The sequence below is a fragment of the Periplaneta americana genome, chromosome 8 (genome assembly GCF_040183065.1).
Source record: "Periplaneta americana isolate PAMFEO1 chromosome 8, P.americana_PAMFEO1_priV1, whole genome shotgun sequence".
NCBI classification, from domain to species: domain Eukaryota; kingdom Metazoa; phylum Arthropoda; class Insecta; order Blattodea; family Blattidae; genus Periplaneta; species Periplaneta americana.
In genome coordinates, this window is record NC_091124.1 from 118759527 (window position 1) to 118775605 (window position 16079).

The 16079-nt window shown below is 33.6% G+C and overlaps 1 protein-coding gene across 4 annotated transcripts in view; it reads left to right on the forward strand.

Moving 5' to 3' along the window:
* The window catches only part of LOC138704980 (cyclic nucleotide-gated cation channel-like), a 243035-nt gene that overhangs the window by 178864 nt on the left and 48092 nt on the right, over positions 1-16079 (forward strand). For 3 of the 4 annotated variants that reach the window (XM_069833485.1, XM_069833489.1, XM_069833486.1), the window contains exons 5-7: positions 5399-5494; positions 11046-11220; positions 11508-11644. In XM_069833485.1, coding sequence (XP_069689586.1) covers positions 5399-5494; positions 11046-11220; positions 11508-11644 — 408 coding nt within the window. The remainder of the gene's footprint in view (positions 1-5398; positions 5495-11045; positions 11221-11507; positions 11645-16079) is intronic. The other variant, XM_069833487.1, reaches the window with a different exon arrangement.

The window sequence follows — 16079 nt, forward strand, 5'->3', positions numbered from 1 at the left end:
TACTATGATACGGAGCATTATCCAATACCACTATACTCTTTGGTGGTAATCCTGAATTAATTGGGTAGTTACCCATTTAGTGAAATTTTCGGAATTCATTTCCATGGTAGTCGCCAGTTTTCAATTTGGCGTCATAGCCCTAAATGAGAAATGCAATAGGAATGAATCCATCTTGACCTCCTGCATAGACAACTTAAGTTTCTGGCCAGCACTATCATTTGTGAACACTTCTGATACGTTTACATCTTGCCAACACTTGTGGACACAGTAGTGAGTATGGAACCAAGTTTCATTAATATATATGACTGGGTTATTTTCGTTGGTTTCATTCTTCCTTAGAAAACGAAGGTATGTTGCCTTCTTAGCTATAATGTCAGGACATTCCACCAGTTTGTTCTTACTTTTTTACATTAAAATCCCATCGACTTGATCATTTTTCTCAAAGTTTCCATATATCCAGTAAAACTGATTTCTTTCTGACAAAATTTGTGTAATTTTCTCAATATTGGTATTTCTTTTTGTAAAGTATAGTAATTTTGAAATTGTCGCCTAACCCTTAAATTCGCAAAGTATCCTATAGGATACAACAGGTTAATAGGCTATATATGCTATAATTTTAATACAATAGAAAAAAATTTCTTAGGAAAATTAACATTTCACAATAGCTACTATAATATTGTACAACATATAAAATATGGACATTGCAATAGTTGTTTTCTTTACAGTCCGACACGGTTTAATAAACTAGTGTGAGAAATGAAGTTTCGCCAATTTAAAGGCTAATAATATACTTATATGGTCTGCCTCCAAATGACCATAAAGGATAGGAAATGACACTACTTCAAACAAACGATGATTGAACCAGCAAGACTAGACAAGTCGAAATACACAGGCGAACTAAAGAAACACATACAGAACCTGCACAAACGAGAAGAAGAACAAACACAAAACTTATACTCAAACATGGAAAAATGCATCACACAAGTGGCCAAGAACTCTAGGATACCAGGACCCGGGCAGGTGAGAAGGAGCAAGCCCAAAGAAACAACAATAAATCTGATAAAAAGAAGGGAACAACTGAAGGCACAATTGGAGAGCAACCCACAATTGAATGAGGCTATGCAGAACTGTAAAGATGCACCAAGAAAGAAATAAGAAGAGATACAAGAGACTATAACCACAGGCAGATATAGACGCTAATCGAAAGCTTTAAATCAGTTTAAAAAATATGGAATTGGATGTTGGACGGGAAGCATTGGATATTAGGAGTGAAAGATGACGCTGGGCGAAGACAGACCTCAAGAGATGCGATCTGAACACAAGCCACTATGTTCTACAGTAAACTATACACCAGCACTCTAGCAAAGGCAAGTCCAACCCATGACTCCAATATAATCGGGAACACAGAGGACATTCCACACATCCTTCAAAGTGAAGTAAGAACAGCCATCAGAAAACTGAAAACCAACAAGTGTCCTGGTGACGATGGTATATACAACGAATATATAAAACTAGGACAAGCAGATCTAATACCAGCAATCACAGAACTGTTCAACAAGATCATCACAACAGAGGAAATACCAATGGAATGGGGAACAAGCACAATCATTTTACAGCACAAGAAAGGAACACGGGACAACATCAACAACTACAGACCAAAGCTTTTCACCCAGTTTATACAAATTGTTTATGAAGGTTATAACCAGAAGACTAATGAAAACACTCGACGCAAACCAGCCAGTGGAACAAGCAGGATTTAGGTCAGGATATGGCACTACCGACCACCTCCAAACTGTGAACCAAATAATAGAAAAGACTCAGGAGATCAACCAACAAATTTACATCGCCTTTATAGACTACAGACTACAACAAGGCATTTGACCCCGTAGAGCATGAATATGTATTTCAGGCACTAATTCAGCAGGGAGTTCCAACCAAATACGTCCGAATCTTGGGGAAAATGTACAAAAACAAAAAAGCAAAAGTAAGGGCAAAAAAGAGGGAAAAGAGTTCCAGATAGAAAGGGGAGTGAAGTAAGGAGACCCCCTGCCACCTAAACTATTCACTAGCCTCTTAGAGCACCAGTTTAGGAAAATAGAATGGAAGACAGAATACGTCATCAGTATAGATGGCCAAACACATCACACATCTCAGGTTTGCTGACGACATCGCAGTAGTAGCAAAATCTGCGCAAATTTTGGAGGAAATGCTAAAGGATATAGATATGGCCAGCAAGGAAGCAGGTCTAACGATGAATGCCACAAAAACAAAGGTGATGACAAATGCCGAAGAGGATCCAGTTCAGATAAACCAGTTACCTCTACAGTACTGCAGTACGTATATCTAAGACAAAACATATTGCCTCATGCAAGCACAGAGAAAGAAGTCAAACAGAGGATAGATCTAGCATGGAGGAAATTCTGGTCCTTAAAGTTTATCCTAATGGTCAAAGAACAGAAAATAAGTATAAAAGCGGAGATCCTAGAGAAAAGTGTCATACCATCTCTGATATATGGCTGTCAAACGTGGTCCCTGACTGAGAAGCAAAAGCAGACACTCCAGACCTGTCAGCGATGGATGGAAAGAAAAATTCTTCACATCTCACTGAGAGATAGAATCCGAAACGAAGAGATACGCATAAGAACAGGCATGTGCGACGTAGTCACTAAAGCAGCATCACAAAAATGGAAATGGGGCAGTCATGTAGCACGGATGGATCACCAGAGATGGACATAATGAGTCACCATGTAGGACCCAAGAACAGGATGTAGGAACGTGGGCTGGCAAAGAACCAGGTGGGCTGACCACTTCAAAAATGTAGCAGGAGGACAATGGTCAAGAGTGGTAAAGAATAGAGGAAGATGGAAACACCTGGATCGATGACCAGAACTCAACAACAGTGATTAGTGAAAGTGCGTCAGTGAATAGTGAAAGAGAGAAAGTGAATAGTGAAAGTGTTAAAAGAGGCAAAGAGAAGGAACAGGTAAACGCAAACAAACTGCATAGGACCCCACAAAGCTCCCTAGGACTCGCTCACCTAAGGAGTGAAAGTTGAGCTAGACCCTGCGTAGGCAGAATGCCATGGCCCTTAGAGGATGAAACAGGCTGGATTTATTTATTTATTTATTTATTTATTTATTTACTTACTTACTTATTTATAATATACTTATCCATGTCATCTAATTCTACTTAATTTTTAGGTATTAATTTCCTTTTTTAGGGGTTGATAGTTTTAATCCTTGCTGCCTGGCTTCCTTACCTTCTTTTCGAATTTTGCATATGGTTTCCTTATTTACTTTCACTATGATTGCTGCTCGTTCTGTTGCGTTAGATATGGGAATAGTTAATCCGTCCTTCTTTCCTGTATCACAAAATTCAATTACGTTATATATTATATTCCTCTCTTTCCCAAAAAAAAAAAAAAAAAAAAAAAAAAAAAAAAAGAGACTTCACTGGGGCATTGTTTCACTGCGAGACACTTATCACTCAACTATACTGTGTTGTGTATAGGAAGGGACTGTACTGTGATAAGAATGACACAACAAGTTTAGTTCATTTCTCTGATACAGTTTGACGCTTGATGGCACTGTACTAACATGACTAAAATTCAAAGAGACTGATTAAAGCAATAATTTGGACTGCTAATTCGACTATTAGATAAAGATAATGTGTCATTAGGTACAAAGGATATGTTCATTTTTATAATATGCATAATATGCTGTAACTGGTATGCAGCAACTGGTATGTAACCTTAAATTATTAATTATTTTTAATTCTAACAATTACAGTGGTATCATAATGTGAAATTTCAGAGCATATAGTACTTGAAATCAAACTTGAAATGGGAAATACAAAAGACTTTAATTGCAAAAGGATATCAAAAGGGGTATTTGTGATAAGAAAGCCTAAATATCAAGTACCGGTAATCTATATGCATTCAAAATTGTTTATTTTGGCCATATTCACTCTTGTAATATAATATATGGAATTATTTTAAAATTAATGTGCAAAATGGAAACTAAGTTAAAACTTGTAGTAAACCCTCATTTAGAAAATTAAACATTTTAAGGGTAGTGTTACAGTGTCTGTATCATGCAATGTTTGTTGTACTGGTATGTTAAGAAAATTTTGACTCGTTTTTACTAAATAACGCTACTTATGAATATAATACCAGGCATAAAAATACTTTGAGGCCTAATTTATGTAGAAATGCTAAACAACAGGAAATTGGAATCAAACAATTCAATGTAGGCCTACTTATTGCCTAATCATATCAGAAATCTTCAAACCAAAAGTTTTAAATTAGCTGTCAAAGACTTGTTAATTAGTCATTATTATGACTGAGTATAATGAATTTTTTAGGAATTAAGTTTCTTTAGAATTACTTTTTAGTTGCAAATCAAGCTTTCAGGTATAACTCCCTGTAAAGTTGATTTGAATAATTTCGAGGGAAAAATTGTTCTGGGGCCGGGTATCGAACCCGGAACCTTTGGTTTAACGTACCAACGCTCTACCAACTGAGCTACCCGGGAACTCTACCAGACACAGATCAAATTTTTCCCTCTATATCCACAGACCTCAAAGTGGGCTGACAACCGTCAAGCAACCAATACTACAATTCAAGTCACACAGAGTTAGTGTGCACTCAACGTTGGTTCTGGTAGAGTTCCCGGGTAGCTCAGTTGGTAGAGCATTGGTACGTTAAACCAAAGGTTCCGGGTTCGATACCCGGCCCCAGAACAATTTTTCCCTCGAAATTACTTTTTAGTTTTTAACCAGGTTTTATTCATTTGACTCTGTTACACATTTAAAATGTTTCTATAATAAAGTACCAGTAATAAAGTAATACAATATCCCCATAGGTTCTTCATTTCTTTTACTAAAAACACTGTACATAAACATATATGGATATAATAAAGTACCGGTATCTCTTTAAAACAACAAAGAAAGTATGAAAACTGTTATTCTAATTACCGGTACCATACTATAGTAGTTTACAGAAAACCTTGGTATTGCTAAAGAAAGACAGTAGGCCTACAAAAGAGCACAATTCAATACAAGGAAATTGTTTGGGTACAAACATTTATAAATACTAAGGCCCAATTTCTTTTAACGCACATATCTCATTTGTTTAAAGTTTTACCAACGATCAATTCACCTGTTTAACTTGTAATTTAATACAAATTTGAAGGTGGTTTTTAATCTATATAAAATGTTTGTGTTTGAGTTGATTCCATCTTTCCTCTTCACCTTCTCACCAATCTACCACTTTATCCTCTTTTAATTGTCCTTTGTTCTCCGTGTTAACTCCCCTCAGATAATGATGCAATTAAATTATTTTTAAATGTAAGTTTAAGATGACATTATGAAGTGTGCCATCTAATGTTGGTGTTTGTAGATACTTGGGGTGGTGAGATGGAGGAGATGTCATCGTTGTGGCGCGGAGTTGGCGCACTGCGGCGGCAAACAGGCAGACAAGTGCTGCCACCCGGCGGTGAGTGCCATGTGAATGTGCATGCTCCTCCCTCACCACCCCATCTGCTGGGGCACTTGGAAGCTAGACACAGAGTATCGTAGTATATAAAAATTAGATGGCAGCACATGTCACCAACACCATTATATATCACAGATCGCGAAATTTATAAAGCCCAGTACACAACATACGAAATAATTTGATTAAAATACTTAATTACAAAGCGCTCCTGTCACAATAAAGTCACATCACAAATATTAAAATCGATAAAACACTGAAAATCATTATTTAAATATAATGTAATTATAACAGATTTGTCAAAAATCTTCTAAACAACAAGTAACATCTTGTTGCACGAAAGAATACATGACAGGAGGTCAAGCTGACTTGCTTTTGACTCCTACTTTAATTTGTCAGTTACTTTCAATTTCTTTCAGACTATAAGCTTACCTTCCGTCCCTGATGTTAATCCATGATGGATTCATAAAAAGTTACGTTTGTTTAACTCGTGTTTTGCTGACTAGCCTAAATGATCAAATTTCTGTAGCAGAGAATTTTTAATTATTTACTGTAACTTTATTGTTTTGCAAAAAAAAAAAGCCCTTAATATACATTATTAATTAGCACTGCCATCTAATACCTATATTCCTACATAATTTGACATTGTTGATGTAATAATATCAGTATTATCTGCTTGTCAGAATAACTGTATTTATAGATATCTAAATAAACAATAGAACTATGTTATAAATGGAAAATAAATCGGACACATTGCAAACATTAAGAATAAAATTAAAAGACCCAACAAAAATAATTCTGCATTCATATTTTCTATATTTGCCGGAATTTTCACATATTTCTGTCGAAATGGTTCTCTTATGAGTTTTCCAACACGATTCTCTACCAATCTGCAAAACTATAAAATCATTGAACATATTATTCCGTTTTAAATTTCTTATTAATTAATATTGCAAAAATAAAATGCCAGAATTTTTTTAGTTGGTTAAACATTCTATCTGTCTATCTGTCCTCTAAATTCTCTAGCTTTATTTCACATTTCTATAAACATTCTTACCACTGGAGAGAACAACAACTTTGAATTTGTGATGTTTATCACAATCAAATTACTTGCATTCTTTGAGTTTCCTTTTACTACAGTAGGACATTACGTGGACGATAAAGGCATTGCAATGCTATAGAAGTAAGCAGAAATGTTCATATTTACATGATTCTTACGCCAAAGAAAGTGCCGTTTGACGTTCCGTCTGTCTGTCCGTCCATACATGCACGCTATTTCTCCTAATTATTTCATGTAAAACCCACATACATTATAAAGTGCTTTTTTTCATAATACGCAGTATAAATATGTTTATTATGTAAGAAAGCACTATGTAAAGTTATGTTGGTTATACATTGTTATACATTGCCTAACTATGTATCAAGTAATATTGTACATTCATAACTACCTCAGCTAGAGAATAATAATATTGGTGACCATTATAATCTACTCTTTCTGAAATTTAATCCAAACTTTCTTTTCCTGACAGTTCTTATAAATGTTTATAAGCCTGTGTTTCATTTTCTTTCATTAGCCTCGATTTGAAACAAAAGACAAGCGATAAAACATTTTTCCAAGTTTTATTCATACAATAATATTAAATAAACATAGGATATTTACCAGATCAATGTAAGTTTTCTTATTTTCAGATATTAATAAATGTAAATGTAGCTACAATACTTTAATCCATATATACTCCTCACATTCCAACAGAAAGTATGACACATTACAATAAATTTGTAGAGTAGGTAGACCTTTATTAAAATAAAATTATTTTCCATTGTGGCATCTGTAAATGACAGTTATCACTGACATGCCGAATGTAGTCTCTGTATGTACAGTACATTTTTGTTTGTGAGATGATAGCTCTAACGTTTTTTCTTTTTTTTGTTTGTTTTTTGTTTCTGTGCTGTATCACCAGACAACCGTGCATGTATGATGCACAATGTAATCATAAATGTTTAGTAATATAATTTGTGTGCATAAATTGTGTAATTACATACATACATACATACATACATACATACATACATACATACATACATACATACATACTTTTGTAAAAGAAAACATTAAAATTCCTTCCATTTAACAAATATTTCGTTTGATTTTTTAAATGTTATGTATTTTACCACCTAATGTGAAGTAGTTGTGCTATCAGAAGTAAAAAATGAAAAGAATTCAAAAGTCTATACATTTTTAATACTGAAACTTAAACCAAATAACGTATTATTTACACATTTATTCACCCATCCGCCCGCCCACATCCATATTCATATATTACAATTTTCACAAATGAATAAAGGAAATGAGCATATTAATAATATTGTATTCTTTGATATGGCATTTTACATGTTACTATATCAGTTTGTAAAGATTTCCTTAGTCTTTCTTCTCCTATTTCTATTGCTGGTAAATATAATGACAGACTAAATATTTTACATCTCGAAGTACCGGTACTAGTATTTTAATTCCGATATATCGTTTATAATATGTTTTTCTTTTTTGGCCTTATTAAGTAAAGGTCACAACAGGAAAAGGCAATAAGCTTACTTAATTTAAATCCATACTCTGTTGAAGGGGATCCAGCATATCTAGATTATCTGTGTAGACAGTTAATGATTAAAAACTTTTAAAACAGTAACAGTTTAGGATTCCTAACTTCATGTTAGTTTTAGCTTGTACTGCATTACATGGTTTACAGAGTCATTTTCTTTAATGAATACTTAAATATTGTTCAAGAAAATATATTAGTTTAAGCTTATTTGAAGTTCAAATTCGAATTTTACCATTTCTACTGTTCTCTTTTGGTTTTTTAATTCGTCATTTTTATAGTTCAGTAATGTTTATGTTACATATAATAAAATACATTCGCATTCGTTTAAAGATTTTCACATATTTAAACACACTTCTCGCATAGACATAGAAATTGTGGGTCCTCCACAAACATTTGTCAGTGTTTTAATAAATTATGAAATTATTTAATTTAAAAACAGTGCTAGGATAACAAACTAATGAGATTTTATTACGTCTGGCACGCTTTTTATACTGAAATTGAAGTATTATTTGGGCAAGGAAAATAAAAAAAACATCAGTTTCTAAACATGTTTAATAAAAGGTCAGTAAAAAAAAAAGATGTAACTTTAAAACAAAAATTAAGGCATACTTTAGTGAAAAATATTTAAAATATATTTAAGAAAAATAAATACTGGTATGCAGATATAATTAAGTCAGTGTAATGTAGCGTAGGCTAATTAATAACTGTACAGAAGCATCCTAACTGAAACAACACATTTATACAAGCTCCTCATACTTTAGTCCTAACTCTTCAATAGCAGCCTATATAGTACTTCTTGAAACTTCTTGAGAACATAATTACTATTTCAATAATATGTGGCTTAACAAAACTCTTCTTTCACGTAAAAAATATTTTTGCTAATATTTTATATCTTCCTCTCTCTAAAAAAATATTTAAAAACTGGTCCATGGTCCCCATTCGAGTGGTGTCCATCCTCCCTATGGTCGGCCCTGGCATAGGCCTTTATCAGTACTATACCTACATTTAGGTCTCATTTGTGGGACAACAGAAAAGTATCTAAACTAAAAGTATGTGTGACAATAAGTGTGTCAATATTATGACAATATAAATGTATTGAACTTTAGAAAAAAAACTTAAGCTAAAACAAACGAAAATAATGGAATTGTTGAGCTTAGACATCTTTGACGTAAGCTATTCAACTAGACTCAGTGATGAAATAAAAACTATAAATATTGCATATCTAATCAAAAAAACCTACAGATGGCACTGATTTAAAAGTCTTTTTTTTTTTAGAAAAATCACTGGTCATCTACATCTGCAACCTAAATATCTTACAGTATGCTCTCAAATCTACTATCTGTTATGGTGTTTATGCAAAATGAAAAATCTTACTAAATCTCTACTTTCTTTAGTAAGGAATAAGTAATTTATAAGCACTTCATATTAAAAATGATACAGAATATAGGTATCCCTGCATCTCTACCGAAAAAAAGAGAGAATTTTTTACAGCCAAACTAGCCAATTCTTCATCATCATCATCATCATCATCATCATCATCATCATCATTATCATCACCATCACCTTCACCATCACCATCATCATCACCATCATCATCAACAACATCACCATCATCATCATTATTGTTGTTATTGGACAACATTATAAACTATGAAAACTGAACTGACAACGGTGTTCTAAGGCAATCTATCGCTCAAAATTATTTCCTTTATGTTATAGTTCAATAATATATACGTGTACAATTTTATGGAATTAATTAGTGCAAAATTTCTTGCTTCATATAAACAAAAATTGTGATTACTATTGTCTTTCAAATTTTCTGACTTCGTAAAAAATGTATAAACTAGAAGCTTTTCATTTTTTAATTTTTATTGCCCAGTTATTATATTTTTTAAAAGAACTAGGCAAGAATTAATATTCTCTCATGTTCATCAAAAACATTTTTTTCTTATTTTTATTGTGAGAGATATGAAACTTCAGGCACGTTATTTACATTATACATAATTAAATTTTCAAGTCAATTTACTTGTATATTTTAATGGTGTGCGATCTAATTCAATTCCTCATGCTCTTCTATTTCCTTCACTCTCTATTTCCTCTTCAACCTTTCTTTTTTCTCTTTTTGTTTCACATCTTATTCTGACCGTCTCTAACTTTTTTCTCTTACTTTCTCATACCATTACAGTTTCCTTTTCCTTCTCTTTTTCCCTATCTGTCTACCTATCTCTCTCTCATTTCTTCTCGCTTTCGTAATCACATAACACGGTAAATATAAGGTTGAACTCCATGAACTTACTCTCCCGAAATTCTCTTGAACGACTTAATGAGGAAATGTACCATAATGTGGTAACATACTTAACATAAATTTCTAATATTTTTCTTTAATGTCTCCCTCTATGTGCTAATATTTTCCTAGTAAAATTAACAGAATTAGTTTAGTAAACTGAAATGAGGAAGATATTTCATTAAACGTGTTTCATTACTTATGCTAATAACACAAATTAAATTAGGAACAGGGTTTTGGGTATCTATTCCACCATGTCCTGGAACTTGATTTTTTCCAGTGTTTCAGAACTATGTATAGGTCCATCATGAAGGTACCGGAGGAGTCGCCTACTCTGTTAGGCTTGTTACATCTGGCTACTCTGGATGAGCTGTTGCAACAAGCCCAACAGAGCAAGCAACCCCTCTGTTCTTACATATTCACTCTGATGATGGAACCTGTATGTAGTTCAGAAAAGTTGGAAATGTCAACTTCCAGGACATGGTGGATTACTCAAAAGCCTAATTCTGATCAAATTCACAATAAAAGTCTAAAAACGCATACAAATTAAATTAGTTTCACTTATTTTTAGGATCTGTTATTTACAACACACATATAATTAAGCTCGAAATCTAACTGGTTCCAAGTAATATTTATTTTGATGTTTTTGTAAACATGCTACCCTGTATTACAGCTGCAATGGGTCGCAGTCAATCTACGCCAGGTTTGGTGGAATCTCGAGGTCGGATTCCATTGGAGGATATGTGGGTGTCTCCACTGGAGCCACTCCTCACAGGGGGGTCATCTTTGGGGCCACCGCCCTACTCTGCAAACTCACTTTTTAGTCCTACGCTCAGTCCTACCTCCAGGTAATTTCAAAACTTGAAAGTGTCTATCTTACAACTACGACACACAGTGACCTCTTAAATGTTTAGTTTATTATTTGTAATTTAATTGTTGCTTTTAAACCCCATTATTAAATATTGAAAATAATGCAGGAAATGTATAATGATGACTGGAATTATTGTTAATTGACTAATATTATTTGTACTTACAAATCTGTGCCAAAATTTATATTAGAAAATGTTTCATATAACAGAGTCTGAAGTTACAGATCAGTGGTCAGTTGGTCAGTTTTCTGTTTTTCTTCTCTCAGGTCTCTCCCTGCACATGTGCGTACTATGGAGTCACCTTTATCTGCCACATCAAGTGGGCAGTCTTCGGATGATGAGCGGAGAGGCAGCGGGGCACATGTCCCATGCCACCATGTGCCTCAACCTGGTGCTCGTACAGGTAATTACAGTTTAAATTTAAAATATTGCGCGATTAAATTTTACAAAGATTCTGTAGACTTCCTGTCTTCCAACTAGAATTAATTCTCCCTCTACTATGTAAACATACACATTGATGAAAAGTATCAAACATTGCTTGTAACTTTATAATTTTTAGTCATTAAAATGCTATGTATGAGAGTTGTTTGATATAGATACAAATTTCTGCACGTATTTGTAAATGTAGTAGTTTTCATTTTGTACAGAATGTGAAAAATAATGTGTATTTCAATGATGCTGTACTGTACACTTTTTTTTATCTTTGTATTCTCCAAGTCTTAAAATTAAGAAGTTATAAACACTGTCAAAAATTACCTCCATTTCATACCAAATAAATACGTAAAGAGTCCAGGGAATGTCGAATGTATTGCATTTTGCAGGAAATGCATTTTAAACATTGACATTCCCACTCTTTGTGAAGTATACTAATTCGTCAGTACGATGTAGATCTGGAACTATCATCTTTCTTGCAGTGCAGCAAAGTGTATTATATTCTACTCCCTTTGATCTATAGTACTGAACCCTCATCTCATTTTTCACAAATTTACGACATTCCCCCTTTTTGCAGTGGACTCTACATGTGAGTCTATCTTGGAAATTGTCTAATACTTCCAGCAACGTTGTTCTGCTGACCTGTTGCATTTCATACCAATTTCTTCATTTTAACTTTTGTAGGTCATCTAGCTTGTTTTGATAGACTGTCCCCTTCAATAACCCCGTAAGAGAAAATCTAATGGGTTCAAATCCAGCGATCTTGGGAGCATTCAACTCTCCCTCTTTTGCCAATCATCCTCCTGGAATCTTCTGATTCATCTTTCTTTCAAAATGTACAAGAGAACCATCTTACTGGAATCAAACATCTTTCATAGATAATAAACTAGCAAGAGCTTTTCACCATCTGTAGGCCTAACGTCTTTAGGTATTCCAGACTTAGGCTTATTTTTAACATTTCCAGTGGGCCTATAGACCTTTTTTAAAATTTTAGATAGGCTGCTGTAGCGTGACTAATGATTATTTCTGGATGCACTCTATTAAACAGGCAGTTATTTTCTGTTGGGTCCTCTTTCTATCACCATAGCCAATCGTCATAAAAAAATTTCAATTCTCTCTTTTTTCTGTAGAATCTGCCATGTTGGTCATCTTTAGAAAGACTTGAAAATGAAGGAACCATTGTTATTAAACTGTTTTCGGTTGGTTTTTGTTTATGATTATTGGATTCATGGACTTTTTATTCTCACCGGTGTTAAAATTGATATTCAGATGTACCAGTACTTCTCTTTTTTTTATTTTATTATTCATGGGTACATAGGCTACAGTGTAAATAAATAAAATTGTTTATGATTTCATACTTTCTAAGACCTGGAGGATACAAAAATGAAAAAAATAAATACAGAGTGCCTTTAAAAAATAATACGTCAGCTATATTCTTTTGTACATCCTTTAGGCCTACAAAATGAAAAGCTACTGTTTTATAAACATGTACAAAATTTGCTGATTTACTCCAGACAACTCTTAACCTTTTTTTAAATGAAACAAAAATTAAAAACGTTATAGGCAATATCCCATACCCTCTACATATTCCATATAAGCCTAATTATCGAAACTGTAATAGAAGTCAGTACACATTTTGACATCTTGTCAAATATGCCAGATACACATAATTAAAAACAAAACAAAACAATTATATCGGTATTATCAGACAAGAATGTCGTAAAAAGAGGCTTAAAAATTATGATATGAAAATATAAAAGATGAGTTAAAGCAAAAGTAATCTCAAATGTTAATAGTTTCCATTTGCAAGCCTTTGGGGAAGTAAATACCCAGAGAAACTCTTTTCTATATTGGTAGCAATATTTGTTTGATTTCTGACAGCAACAGGTTGGCCATCTGTCAGAGAATTACGGTACAATATTACAAATATTCTCCCCTCTATCGAGAGGAAAGAAACTAGAAGCATACCGGTACTACTAAAAAGTGGATAAAGACTAAAAAAAGTAAACTATATTGTGGTGATTGAAGTAGTGAAGTATTATAGTACCGGTATTGTATTTAAAGATGCTTTCAACTGCATAGGTTACCGGTACTGGCATTCAGTGTCAATATTCAAGGTACGTGACAAATACCAAAAATTTTGCATGGAGCCCTCTACCTGGGACAGGGTTCTTTTATGTGCCATAAATCTATAAAATGAAACCCATAGCTTAATTTTCCTACAGGAGAAAGCCATGATAAAGATTTTATTGTCTTCAAAATTCATAGCAATCAGCCAAGTTTGAACCTGCAAACCTCAGACTGACCAGCTACAATGGTAATCACTAGAACGCAGAGGAAGGTGTTATTTATTACGTACATACATACATACATAGGGCCTACATACATACATACATTGAGAAGGGTGGGGATGGATAATAATAATAATAATAAATAATAATATAATCGTAATAATTAATTTCCTTCCCCCTCTTCAACACCTTTCTCAAAACTCGAGAATACCAGGATGTTACTCGCCAGATGGAATCCGGTGCATCGGATGATCGGGATATGTGCAGTGGAAGACTTAGAAAAAAATAGATAGTGTGAATTTATGACGACAAATATAATTAACAAATAACAAATACATAATTAATTTGATGAAACGAACATGGAAAGTATGAAGTTGAATGGAAACGAAAAATGATATAATAAATTAATCTGAAATACAAGCATAAGTAAAGTCCAGAACCTTCAACACTTTCAATCATATGTCTTAATACATTCCCAAATTCATAATTCAGTCTAATCGGGAAATTCACAAACAACAGGTTGATAACCTATACAATATTTCCCCGCTGGAACATTGTCACAACATCTCAAACAGCATATAAACTTTAACCCCAATGTCCAGCGGTTTCCACAACCCTTATTAAATGTCCAATTAGATTTCCATGATTGCCACAAAGAGACAAACAACAGGCTCCAGATATTAACTCGTTGCATCACAGGGAAAATAACCCACAATAAAACAGTCACACACCAGATCAATACAAATAATTAATTAAAGCTTAATTCTTAAATAAAATATATAAATACTATAAGTCTCTGTACTATTACAGTAATTACCCATAATGCAGAGAGAGAGAAAAGAGTATATATGTATACCAATGATACCTTAGAATTCGCGTAGCCACGTAAATATACTAGGATCGCAATACACTCAGATAGTAAATGGAATAATCTGGAATGGCAATGCTCAATTTGAAAATGAAAAGTAGAACAAGTAGCAAGGTATACGGATTCGGTCCAACCTTTTCCACGATATAATAATAACCATGTATCACAATTCCGCCCAGAGCTATCTCGGAAAATTTTGAAGACAACGTAAGTCGACAATAACTCCGTATCTCAATACTCACGCAAATCAAATCCCCAAACCACTTCAGTTCCTGTAACATAATATGTACCACGCGACATAACCCACCAAACTGAAAATGTCGCAATATCTGATACCGGTACATAAACCAAGATATTACCACTTGCGGATATTCTGATTAACAATTTAACAAATGTATCGTGGTCAGATACAATAAATACCGAACCAGCTCGTACTGCAAAATTAACTACGCCATAATACATTGAATACAACCTTAAACATGTCGACTGCATCCATAACCGAAGTTAATCGTAGAACATAGAATCCCGAAGTCAATGTAAACTTGCTAAATACAGCTAACCAGCCGACATACGGTTCTGAGTGAACTTAACTGATCCAATATTTCTCAAAACGACCTTCCACGTTGAAAGTGAACTCCAGAGTGAAGTACTCTGCTACTGAACATAAACAAGAAAACTCGGTTCTCTCCCCGGCATTTGTTTGAAAGTGCTAGCCAGCCAATAGGAATTTTGGTAAGAAAATTCGAGGAAAGGATGGTGTCATCGGCGATATAATAATGAAATGAACTCTGTCGGCGAGATGGTCTAGTAGATGATTGACTGATGCGTCGAGCTCGGCTCAACATACATACATACATACATGCTCTTTAGAGAATTTATTTTAATTTTGTTGGTCATTGTCCAATCGTTTATGTGTGTATTTATTCATATTGCAAATGGATAGGTCTAAATACCAAGTGGCAGTGGTAACTAATTACACTCAATAATGACAATTAATAATAAATACAATTAATAATAAATTAATAATAATACTAATAATAATAATTAATACTAAAATAATAAATAATAACAGTATATAATAATATTAACAAGGAACATTCTAAATTACCGTAAATGAAGCATGATCACTTAAAATAACTTTTAAAATAAATCTAATTTGTATCTTAACCCTAAGTTCGAACTGAAACCCACGAGTATGATATGTTCATACATGCACAAGTAACTTTCAGCACTACACTCATTTCGCT